The sequence below is a fragment of the Antrostomus carolinensis genome, unplaced genomic scaffold (assembly GCF_000700745.2).
Source record: "Antrostomus carolinensis isolate BGI_N321 unplaced genomic scaffold, ASM70074v2 scaffold3207, whole genome shotgun sequence".
Classification (NCBI taxonomy): Eukaryota; Metazoa; Chordata; class Aves; order Caprimulgiformes; family Caprimulgidae; genus Antrostomus; species Antrostomus carolinensis.
This window is the reverse complement of record NW_010329309.1, coordinates 5001-17548: the sequence shown is the minus strand read 5'-3', so window position 1 is coordinate 17548 and position 12548 is coordinate 5001. Positions and strand designations below refer to the sequence as shown.

Genomic DNA, 12548 nt, shown 5'->3' with positions numbered 1-12548 from the left:
GACACAACAGGAGCATCAGGGAATTAACAAAGGGCTATTTCTGCTACCCCCTAGGACACTTAAAAACCAAAAAGCCCCAATTTTTCAGAAGCCAGCATATTGGATCAAATACTTTTTCGTATCTGTGTATTCATTAACCCTGTACAAAAGAAAATTGATTAGCAAATGTAAATGTTCATATAAAAATAGCCAACATCTGTTTAAATTTAGAAATTTATTTTGTTTAATCCACAAGCTTTATATAGCTTTAGTTAAAAAAACAAAACAAAAACCAAAAAAAACCCAAAACAAAACCAAAAAAACAGTGAAAACATGACAATATCCAAAGTTCAGGTTCCTCAAACTTTCAAAGAGCACATTCTCTGAAAGTTGCTTATACCATTCAGAAGAACCGTAACGAGACAAGATTTATGAATGGGGCAACGACATCTCACAAACAAAATTTATGTAACTGAAGGATTCTTTTTTTTTTTATATATTTTATTTTATTTTTTCTGGGACTGCTGATCATGGAAACTGCCCTTTAAAAAAAAAAAAAGAACATAAAAATACAAATGAAATTCCAGTGTTCCAAATCAACATGTTACATCAATATAAACCCACAGTGTCCTGGTAAACAACATGCTTTCATTTATGTACCATTCTAAACTGCTATTCTTGATTTGCTTTAATGGAGACTATACAGGCAACAGTAGAAAGCATTAAAATAGATGTAATTCCTTGGTAATTCTGCAGTGGTTTTATTTCTGGGCAAGCTTACAAACCACAAAGGTTAGTAGCATAATGTAAACGGAGAGAAAAAAAGAAGTCAAATAAGCCCCTCACAAATTATGCTAAAGGCTTTCGTTGAATTTCAAAGAAACTAGGGAAATCGAGGGGTCATGTTTAAAACCTTCAAAACAAATTCCTACTGCTTCTAAAAAGTCTCACTCTAAATGAAATTATGTTGACTGCCAATGAAAGAATGTCACTAGTACACTGTGGACACCTTTTGTAATGTAAATCCATGCCCTTTGTACATGGTGAACCTCAACCTAGCAATTATTACAACAAATGTTATATTCTAAAGCTCAAACACATTTAGCAATTTGAAATTGAATTCTGAGTACAAACCAAATAAAATATACATTATATCAAAGGATTCAGCCTAGGATGGGGGTGACACTTGCGCCTTCCTCATTGACCTCAGTGCTTTCTCTCGCAGGTGTTTTTCTAGATCATCAAGGTTGTCTTCTGGTTCACTTTCTGTCTCCTTCAAACAAAGACAAAGCATTTCTTCAAACACCGAAAGCTAAGCCAGGCCGCAGCCCCCCCCCCAATACAGTAAATGACCGAGTGATATCACGAGACACTAAGTAGCATTTCTGAAGGAAGATTGCTGCTTAGACCACCAAGAGTACTGTGCACATTCCTCTCCATCTATTTTCTTATAAATTCAAGCACAGGTACCAAATTCCTACCTTTTTGGGTTCTGTCTCTGCTTCCTGCTCTTCCTGTGCAGAGGTGGTATCTGCTGCAGCCACAGCAGCAGCTGCTGCAGCCGCTGCAGCCTTCTCCTTCTTATGTTTTTTGTGTTTCTTGTGCTTTTTATCCTTTTTATGCTTCTTATCCTTCTTTTTCTTCTTCTTCTTTCCACCCCCTTCTTGATCTGAATTCTGTAACAAAACAATTCAACAGATATTACAACTCATTCCTAAGGCTTCCAAATGTTAAAACAAACCCACAACCATCCTGGGAAATGTGAATGGACTGAGCAACATTTGAAATTCAGGAACCTCAACACTGTCTTCAGAACTGGGGGAAAGTCACTTCCCCATCAGCTGGCAGAAGTAATCCTAGAAGACGCACGGCTGCGCTGTGTCTGTTTGAAACAGAACATAAAACACCGTGCAAACTGGACATGCTGGTCACAGGCAAACCTCTTCATAAAAATCAATACTGCAGGTGGAGTCTAACTCCCTCAAACACTCCTCTGGTGTCCCTAGGAAACACCTCAGGAGAACAGGTAAGGATGCCAAACAATCTGTTCTCTTCCCAGGAGGAATAGCCTGAGTTTGTACGTGAGACTACTCAGCATAAATCACACCACCTCACTTTGGAGACCATGAAACTCATGTAATGGGCAAGTTTTTTCTTCCAGAAGTTCAAATATATATAAAATAGCACTTTTTTTTTTCCAGACTGAGATGTTAAGTTTGAAAAAATTATGTTACAAATTGTTTTTAAGGAGTTTTTAACTCCCAAAAAAATAGCTCCAAGGATATTTATTTTTCTCCCCCATGTGAATAAGCTTAGAGCTGTTCAGTAGCCAAGTCTTCATAAAAATAACTTGCCATACACCCTAAACCAGTATTGGTTTTACTAGCAAACAAATACCCTTGCAGGTGACGGGCTCTGAGTTGGGCTTTTAGCCTTTTTTGCAGGTGACCAGTTTGCAGAAGGGGAACGAGATCGAGTAGGAGATGGAGGTCCTTGGTGTTTCTTCGGTGCTTGCTCGGGTGATCCTGATGCAGACCGTGATGAAGAGACTCGTCTCGCAGATCGTGGACTTGGTGTGGAAGCCCTTAAGAACAGAAGAGTCACAATTAGAGATGGAAGAGAAAAAACGAGACAGTAAAAATGAACAAAAAAAGCCAAATTAACATTTATGCTTCTAACTTGGTTCAGCTGCCACTTAACAAGTTATTAGTTACTTTGCTGGTGCATGTTACAAAAGGCAAAACAATCTAATACCACTGTGGATCTGTAACACCAAAGGACACTGCAACTTGATCGCTTGTTGAACAATAACAGCGGTGTTGCTCAGGAATGATTGCTCCCCTCCTTCTGATATGACTAATTTATAACCACATTGAAAGTCAACAGAATAGCAATGCTGTTTTATCATCCAGTGAAGAAAGAGCACAAGACATTACATCCAGCTCCATTCTCTCTCTGAATTAATAAGCCAGCACCACTTTTGACTACCTGCTTTTAAGAGCTGCATCCCACTCAAGAAAACTGTTAAAATTCTAAACGTGCAGGGTTTTTTTCCCCCCCTCTTGGATGACAACTTATGAACTGATTTATGAGCTAATGAAAAGTGTTGGTTCCCTTCTTCAGTTCACTTTAAAATAAGAGAAAGTTCATTTTCCTTCAAACAAAGCTAGCAGCAAAACTTCTCTCAAACTTATTTTCACCTGCTCAGTCCCCGTGCTTTGTTGTGCAATTAAAGACTCCACTAACCCTACATAAAGCCTCTCTAATGCTTCTCCCTGTGTTGAACCTTATTTTAACAGATGCCTCCAATCTAATAAACTTCTGAAAAATCTGTTATGATGGGAGAAGCTGAACAGAGCCACCAAGACTTGAGCAATCCCAAAATACACAAACTATTTTGATGTGATTCCTTAGCTATTCCCACAAAAAAACCCCACACAAAACCCCCAACAACAAAGATGGATTTTTTTACTTTGTCTTCTTAGGTTCTGGTGTTCTTGACACCCTCCTGATGGGTCTAGTGCTTGGAGATGGAGACTGTCTTCTCTGGGGTGAAGCTGAAGCTCCCCTTCGTGGTGGTGGTGGGCTTGCAGAGGTATGAGAAGCTCGAGGCCGTGGTGAAGGTGAATGCCTTTTGTTTTGTGGTGGAGAACGTGTTTCCCGATTGGACCTACTGGGAGGAGATCCCTTCCTGTGCTTGGAAGATATCGAAGGTGAACGCCTTTTAGCGGCTGGTGAGCTCCTTTGTTTTGGCGGCGGTGAATGGGAGACTCTGCGCTTGGACTGTGGAGAAGGTGATGCTCTGCGTTTAGGCGGGGGAGGAGGAGAGGCTGTTCTTCTCTTCGGTGGTGGGGAAGGAGAGTATCGTCTCTGTATTGGTGGAGAGTATCTCCGCGGAGAAGGCGAACGTCTGCGTGGGGGTGGTGATGGAGACCTACAGAGAAAACAAAGGTTCAGGTGCCACAGAGGCATGTGAATTAGTTACAGTGTCTTGCAATTTGTCCAAAGAAGGGAAAAAAATTCCTCTAAAAATTCTTTAAAACTTTACTTAATACCAAACTTTTTCCAGAACCAGCTTTATGGGTTTTATTCATAGCACCTCTCCTATGAGGACAGGCTGAAAGAGTTGGGGCTGTTTAGCCTGGAGAAGAGAAGGCTCAAGGGAGATTATAACGGCCTCCCAGTACCTGAAGGGGCTACAAGAAAGCTGGGGAAGGACTTTTCATAAGGACAACTAATGACAGAACAAGGGGAAATGGATTTAAGCTGAAAGAGGGGAGGTTTAGATGAGATATTAGGAAGAAGTTCTTCACTGTGAGGGTGGTCAGACACTGGAACAGGTTGCCCAAGGGAGTTGTAGATGCCCCCTCCCTGGAAGTGTTGAAGGCCAGGTTGGATGAGGCTTTGAGCAACCTGGTCTAGTGGAAGGTGTCCCTGCTGATGGCAGAGGGGTTGGGACTGGATGATCTTTAAGGTCCCTTCCAACCCAAACCATTCCATGATTCTATGATTCTATTCAGCATTTGATACAGCAATTAAATGATACCCAGCTCACACAGAATCCCACTAGCAAAACTCCATTCCCCTCAGTAACTGTCAATCAAGGAACTGGCTTCCTCATTCACAGCATTTCTTTTCACAGGTCATAGTTGGAAGTCAACAAACCAAAAGCAACCATTTTGTGACAAAAACGCAACACCTCACCTCCGACGAGGTAAGGAAGGGGAGCGCCGTCGCCTAGGAGGAGGGGCGGGTGAAGGAGAGCGTCGCCGCCTGGCTGGTGGGGGTGATGGACTTCTCCTCCTCCTGCTAAAGAGATAAAGGGATTTCTCAGAAAAGTTGCAATTGAGCCATGAGATTCTTTTTTATTCTGCTTTCACTATACAAAACCATCTTGTTCATGCACTTCAAAATGAAATTCTATTAGAAGATGGAAAAAAAATCTATTTGTCTTTCTGAAGAGTGCTGAGACAGCAGATAATTTCACTGTAATTTTCAGAGGTTACTAGAGGAGCCATGAGACCATTTCACATTCTGCTTAACCCCAGCTATTCACATCTTGTAGCCAAAGAGGAAGCCCAACTCTATCCCATTTTCTCCCCCTGAAAGCTCATTCCTGCCATTTCCCTTGCACAGAATCTCCCGATTATCTAATGAGTCACATCAGGTCACTGATCCAACAAGAACATCTCTTCATCGTCAGGCAGTGACGTGACTGCTAGATCAACACAAGGGAGGAATTGGGAATGCCCAGCTGTGTTTTGGATCAGATTAAACAGGGTGAAGCTGTACTTTTGAAAACAGCTTTCATCTCTGGATCTGAAATCCAAAAGGACTTATTTCTTGAAACGCAGAGAAGAATCAAGAGTTCTTGCTAAACTGCAGATATCTGGATTAAATTTATTCCACAAAACGAGCTGTTTTCTGCTCTGTAAGGTTTACAACAGATTTCTGGGATGGGATATTTTAATCAAACACATACTCTCCTAGAGTTTTAAAGGAGAGGAATATTGGTTATTCTGCAAAGTAAAACATTCTTTTTAATTTTTTTTTTTTTAAAGTAATTCAGTGAAAGTGACTGGATGAAGGAAAAAATGAGAGTAATGAAAAAGCAAAGAAGCTCATCTACATAAACTGAGATTTGATTTCAAATACGCTGGCTGTTGTTCTCCAAGCAACGAGTTACACTTTTATAGAGAAGAGTGCTCCAAAAGACAACATTATTTTATGATCCAAAAAAATAACAATCTTCAAATGTCATGGTTGCCCTAATTAAATGTGTATTTACAAAAGAGGCAGTAGGTGAATTTAGTACCTTGCAAAACAGATTAAGATCTCTGAATTCCAATCTGTTTTTACGCAGAATTGTTTGACAAGATCCATAATTAGAATGCTCTACATCTGTAGAAGTAGTCATACTTAATCTCATACACCATTATGTATGCTGCAACTATATTCTAGCTAGGTCTTAATTACAGATTGCTCACAAGGGTCATCAGATCAGATTAATAAACCTATGAAGCACCCAACTTCCTGCACCTTCCTATATTCCGAGATCAACACAGAGCAAACAATTGCGCAAATGAAAGTGTTGACAATGCTGCCTACATAACAAAGAAAATAAAGTAGGTGTTCACTGCTAGTCTACCACTTGTATACTATTAGTAGTTCCAAATATCTAGTGAAGAGAGGAATGAGACTTTTGAAAATTCCCATTATGTGTGATCCAGAACATCAAGAACTTGATCACTTGTTGCAAGTCTACAGAAGGGTTTTAGCCAGAACATTAAGGGCAGCAAGAATACAAAGTATTGCTCACTCACCTTTCAAACCTGTGTATGTGGAGTAAGAAAACTCCCCAAAGAATACAACGTGCAGTTGTTTTCAGGCATCACTTAGATGCTAATGACAGTAATGTCATTAGCTGTTACAGGCTTATGTAAATTAACAAATAGTGAACCATGAAGGAGACGGAGCAGGTGTTCCTCTTTTTTTTCTTTCCCCAGTGAAATGGTCCCAAATCCAACACATTAAGGAACACATCAGTCTGAATTTCCCTCACCTTACTGCTTCGAGTGTGCAAGTCCAAAGGACAAAGGATGGCAAGTACTTATCTATGACAAAATAAATGAGAACTTGTCTAAATGATTTTCTATATGCAAATCTGATTTAACAGATTAATTTCTAACTAACCTTTTCATCACTGGCGACTGCCACCTCTTTTCCATCTGCATCCTGATAGCAGTGGAGGAGAAATAAAACAAAACAAATCTATCTGCCATATATTTGAGGCAAAATTGAACATATTCAAATAAAGTTCAGAGTAATTCTTATCAAATGACCATAACAAGAATTTTGAAACAATCCCAAAACAAGACTGGGCAAACTGGACATGACTTAATTCTGTTGTGTATTTGCTGACAGTTGCACAGCAGATAAATAACATCATTAACTGAATAGTTAGGGAAAAAAAAAAAGACATCACTTAGGTTCAGCTTAAGAAGGAATTACCGAGGGGAGGACTCCTTCTGTCGTTTTCGTGGAGACGGTGATGGACTGCGCGAATGTGAATGGCGTCGGCGTCTACCAACCTCCCCATTCTTCACATTGGATCTTTTAGGTCTTTCCTCTTCAGATGAAGACGAAGAACCAGAATCTATAAACGTAGAAGAATCACTCTCTGGAAAATGATTCTCATGACACCATTAACACAGTTGCTGATAGGGTTATACTGCAGCTTAAAGTACTAAGCTCCTCGCCCCCAAAATAAAAAGTCTCTATTTAAAAGCAGTTAAACTAAAAGTCAAGTGATAAATGAATCCATCAGAACTGGGTAAAAATATTTCCAGCAACCTAAGTGTCCACATAAAATTTTACTATCCAGGTAATTAAAAAGGTGAACAGCAGTTATGTACAGAAACATTAAGTGGACAAAAATCTATACCAGGCCCGGGCTAATTTACTCATCTCAAGGATACAAGAGTCTAAAATATTAGGCAATAACCCATTGCAACAACAGATTAAGTAATTCATAGCAAATACATTTGTGTGTGATGGATGGTAAGAGTTTAAAAGTGCAAATGTTAAAGATGGAAACCAATTATCAAGAGATACACCATAACCTTTAAAAATCATACTTTGTTCTTTGTGAGTAATAATTAAAGTGACCTCATTATCAGTGGTAAATCTAGAATGAAGTTTACAACAGCACTGCAGTGCACAGTAACTTTAGCACAAACAGCAAGTAATTTTAATCAGTATTTCAATTTAACTACTTCCTACAAAAAGCAAACTGCAATCCAGCTCTAGGAAATCTATGAATCTATGCCATCCATACCAGATGAAGACTGTTGATTTTGTCTTCTGTACTGACGCCTCTGCTGAACTGAATCTGCTGCAGCCATTTTACCTCCTTTATCTTCTTCTGCAAAGATAAATACACGGACAGAATATTTAAACTGAAGATAGAAATTTGCCTTATTCAGGCAAAAGCAAAGTCATATTACAGCACATGATTGCATGTATTTTTTTAATTTTTTCTTTTAAGTCTGAAGTTAACATTGAGGCTGGAGTATACTTTGGCTGAGCTTTTATCCAAGAAGAAGCCTGGATATAAATCTTTGAGGTAGTGTGAGTGATCACCTTTATACTTCTGAAAACTCTCACTTACAATGCTGGCCTATTGAGAGAGATGAGCACCTTAACAACTGCCTTTTATTGTCTTGCATCTTTGATTAAAAACCCCACTCAAAAGCAGTGTTGAAAAGTGAAAGCCATACCTGATTCAGACAGTTCTGCTTTCCTTGGTTTTGGTGCTGGCGATGGAGATTCTCTTTTTTCAGTACTCTTATGTTTGGGTGCTAAAAGACAAAATTATTTAATTCAGTTGCAATTTGTTACATTCTTACATGTTTTTCTGCTCATACAAACTGTACGCAGCATCTTTGAGAAAACTAAAGCACAAAGTGATAAAAACCTGCTGGAAGACAATTTATTTGATTACCTGATGCTCTGCCAGGTGAAACAGAGCTACGGCTTTTTCTTGCACGATTCGACTGCTGGGGTGTTGGAGATCTACGTGGTTTTGGAGGTGGACTTGCTGGTGGGGATGGTCTGTGCCTCCGCCTCGGAGGACTTGCAGAAGGAGAGAGTCTACGTGTTTTACGAGGAGGACTGGATACAGTTCTTTTAGGTTGTTTCTTTGGTGGTGATCGGGAACGTGAGGAGGAAGAGGAAGAGCTACTGCCAGATAAGGATGCTGATGACCGTCTTCTCCTGTAAATCAAATATTATCATTAGATTCTGACTAGTCAGCTTAAGAAATGTCTGAGCATCAACATAGAATTGCATTTGTTTGCAAGCACATATATAGAGCCACATACAACAGCACTTCCAAACATGGCTGACAGCCTTCAACACGGTTTGTAGAAGAGAATAACAACCAATCTTTCACAGCTATTTTTAAACTACATAGTGAGTAAAAAAAAATTGTTAGTGTCACCTCTGCTTGCTTTCTGTCAATCTACAGACTACAACTAAGCTTTTCTCCTGGGAGCAATTAGTTTTGTTTGGGCTCTCTACGTTTTGGATGGTTAAGAGAATTCCCTGTGTTAGCACGTGTGATTTAATGATCTTCAGAACACATCTGTTTAAGAGTTTAGGATGCAAGGACACTAAAAAGTTTTTACACCAGAAGATATAAAAATTTCAGACAACTTAACAACTAAACAATTCAGAATCAATCTATCCATTCTTATGCTTTAGTCTTTCATCTTTACTTTGTAATTTTAAAAAGGTAGGGCCTCTAGAATTCTGCGGCAAAATTTGTGGCAAGTTCTGTTGCAATTGTGTACCTGCAGAATCCACCTTTGGCTGCAGAATTCCTGAGAACCTGGAAAAAAGAAACCCTACCTTGAGTGAGATAAACATTTGCTGAAAGGGAGCTCGTACATCTTGCAACATACATGTTTGAAACTTTCCACAGTTTTCCCAGTAACTGTGTGAAATGAGCATCTTTACAAACTCAAAAAAAAAGAAAATAGTCACCACTCTGTCATAAAGAGAAAGAATTATTCCTTCCTAAAAATTAACAACTACTGGACACAGGAAGCATTGCTTTAATTCTCTTCCTCTGCAGAGGACAGGAATCTATCCTCTTCCTATGAAGACAAATGTCTATTTTGATATTGCCATAAGTACAAAATTTTCTTTGCAAGGCAACTCAGAGCTTTGCTACTAGAACAACTGCTTATGCTGTCAAAAATGCAACTGCCAACACCAGAGAGCAGACTTTGAAGATCTTTTTAATTTAAAAAATATGAAGAAGAAATAAATTTTAAGTCAAAATTTCATTTTGATTTTCATTTTACTTGATGGAACAGTAAGTCATAATTTAAAAAACTCCCAACAAGTAAAATCCAGTTACTTGTTCTAATTTTTTCTCCAGACAGAATCAGGAGGGGAAAGAAAAGTCTTAAGCAAAAAAGTACTAAAAGATGTCACGTCAATCTATGCTGGGAGCTGTCCAGAGCCATTGGAAGAAGCTACAGTTCTGAAATTGCCCCTGTTCAAAAAGGTGGAATTCTCATCACTATTTCAACTCAAAAGAAATCATTTCCCAGCTCCTGTTACGTTCCCCCACATCACACTGATGAAATATGACACTGCAGTTTTTACATCACTCATTTCATACACCTGAGAGCACCAAGGTAAGATGAACAAGGTAATTTTGGTAATGCTTGTTCCTCACAACTAATGTTCCCTTCAACTTTCAAAGTTTAATGTTTTCAGTTGTCTCAAAAAAGGGAATCTTACCGCCTCACAGGGGATCTGCTTCTTCTGTGTCTGGGTGGGGGAGGCATTCGCCTCGGAGGGCTCCTCCTCCTTGGAGATGGCCGTCGTCTTGGGCTTGGTCGCCTTCTAGGGGAGTAAGACCTGTCACAATCAAAAATTCAAATGAAAAGCAACTATCTAATTTTCAGAGTTGAGGAAATTTATCCTCAGGGCACTGAGTGTAAAGTTGCTTTTTCCAAGTGCATCATATCAAAGCAGCGTTTAGATGATGATGCAAAGCAGTATGTTCAGACACAGCCAGTGCTTTACAGTTTACCAACACCTTTCTACTAAGAAGTAACATAATAAAAAACAGTCTCTTAAGTCTGCACAACTCCCATAATTTAACAAGCGCCATACCTTGCATTAAGTACACCATTCCTTCTCCAGTCAGTGTTAATCACTGAGCATCTTCTCATTAACTGACAGGAAAAAACCCGAACACGTTTATCCATTGAATGCATCCTTCTCATTTGGCCTAAAACATCCATAGCTCAACATCTCTAAAAACACAACTACTTTAACTGAGAACATGACATTGAGTGGCACCTTCAGAAGAAAATATTCAGTTCTCAACCTTCACAATCAACATAAACTGAAGTCCTACCTTGACCGTGATCTATGACGCCTTCTTGGTCGAGAATGAGATGGAGAACGTGATCGAGATCTTGACCTTGACTTGGACCGAGTTGGGGATCTTTGACGAGTCTTCTCTTTTTCCTTCTCTCTCTCCTTCTTTGAATTACGTTCTGGTGAAGCTTCCTTAGTCTCTGGTACAGGAGGTTCAGGTTTAGGAGCTTTTGGGATATCACTGTTAAAGAATAAAGACACAATATATAAGCACATACAAACCACAGCTGCTGGAGTAACGTTTTAGAAGCTGCCAAGATATTCCCTTACAACGAACATTCTCCTGCCCATTTTCTGACAAGATGTCAGACATCCCACTCCAGAACTGTGAAAAGAATTAGAACGTGGTACAATGATTCAAAGAGGAAAAAAAATAATATACAGGTTATGTGTCAACTTGCTAGAAAATAAGATGACATTGTCAGAAGTGGAAAAGATGACCAGGACAACAAAACTACACTGGCAGCACAGCACTCTCCCTTTAGAATTCTACATAGGACAAAAAAAATTAAAATAAAAATAAAATAATTCTTACTGAAGATGATTAAATAAATTCTTTTGCCATTGCAGGAGGACAGGGAGAGGCAGGCATTCCTCCAAGTCAAGCTCCAAGCAGGTATTAAGATAATTTTGATTTTTTAAAAGGTAATACATAGTTCTAGACACAAAGTTATCACACTTACTTGTTTGAAGTTGCCTCTTGAACAACAGCCTCCTTTGGTTTCACAGAGGGCTCTGGCTCAGGAGTCGCCTCTTTCTTTTCTGGTGCAGGAGTAGCACTGCGGCTCTTGGTTCTGTGATGAGGGGAGCGAGAATGGCTGCGCTTCCGCTCTCTTCTGACAGGCGACGACCTCCTTCGAGGGGAAGGAGACCTTGATTTGCGTCTAGGAAACAGAGGTGCTATTTAATAGCATAACATTAACTAAACGATGAATAGGATAATAAAACCTCTGACACTCAGCAGCTAAAAGCTCTTCTGAATCAGGCAGAATCTCAGTACTATCTACAGCAGTTAAAACACACATAGGACTGCTTTGTATTTTCTGCTAGGAACTGACAGCCAAATTAAGATATCAAACAAACAAAAACCCCTAAAACCAAAAAGAACAAAGCCTGGAACAGATAAACCATTAAAACAGTTCCTAGTGTGAACAATACCTATGTCCAAGTTGCTCTAGTTTACTTGCAATTACTGTTCAGCAGTAAGTCAAGCTTGCCTGCTAAAATAGCTAAGGGGAGTATTTTCAAAGGGGAGTATTTCCAAGGTTCACTTAATTTTTCTCTGCCTTGTGTTCTCCACTCTGTTCTAGAACACTGTTGATATATTGTCTGTGCATTTTCATTACCTTCTGGGACTCCTGGATCTGTCTCTTTTTTCTCGGTTGTCTTTGTCTTCCTTTTCCCTCTTCTCCTTGTCTTCATCTTGTTTCTTCATAGAAGCCAGTTTCTCTTGCTCTATCTATGCAACAAAATATCATCATGTAACTCAGAGGCATCACAAAGACCTTACCAAACGTGTATGTTGAACAACAACAACATAAATACACTGCTTCAGGACCAAGTATGTTGCCCAGACAGAGTTCTGCTGAACACACAATGTCTATTGA

At 39.4% G+C, this 12548-nt stretch overlaps 1 protein-coding gene across 14 annotated transcripts in view; it reads right to left on the bottom strand.

Moving 5' to 3' along the window:
• Positions 1–372: 372 nt before the first annotated feature.
• SRRM1 (serine and arginine repetitive matrix 1) overlaps positions 373–12548 on the bottom strand; it is a 15334-nt gene continuing 3158 nt past the window's right edge. Inside the window, exons 4-17 of one of the 14 annotated variants that reach the window (XM_029086077.1) lie at positions 12288–12400; positions 11625–11825; positions 10919–11122; positions 10294–10413; positions 8471–8754; positions 8259–8336; positions 7817–7903; positions 6991–7135; positions 6673–6714; positions 4684–4788; positions 3452–3913; positions 2377–2563; positions 1461–1655; positions 373–1252 (exon numbers count right to left, since the gene is read on the bottom strand). In XM_029086077.1, the coding sequence (XP_028941910.1) occupies positions 1148–1252; positions 1461–1655; positions 2377–2563; positions 3452–3913; positions 4684–4788; positions 6673–6714; positions 6991–7135; positions 7817–7903; positions 8259–8336; positions 8471–8754; positions 10294–10413; positions 10919–11122; positions 11625–11825; positions 12288–12400 (2328 nt within the window). In that variant the 3' untranslated portion in view covers positions 373–1147. Of the gene's footprint in view, positions 1253–1460; positions 1656–2376; positions 2564–3451; positions 3914–4683; positions 4789–6672; positions 6715–6990; positions 7136–7816; positions 7904–8258; positions 8340–8470; positions 8755–10293; positions 10414–10918; positions 11123–11624; positions 11826–12287; positions 12401–12548 lie in introns of all 14 variants that reach the window. The other 13 variants (XM_029086078.1, XM_029086079.1, XM_029086080.1 and 10 more) reach the window with 13 other exon arrangements.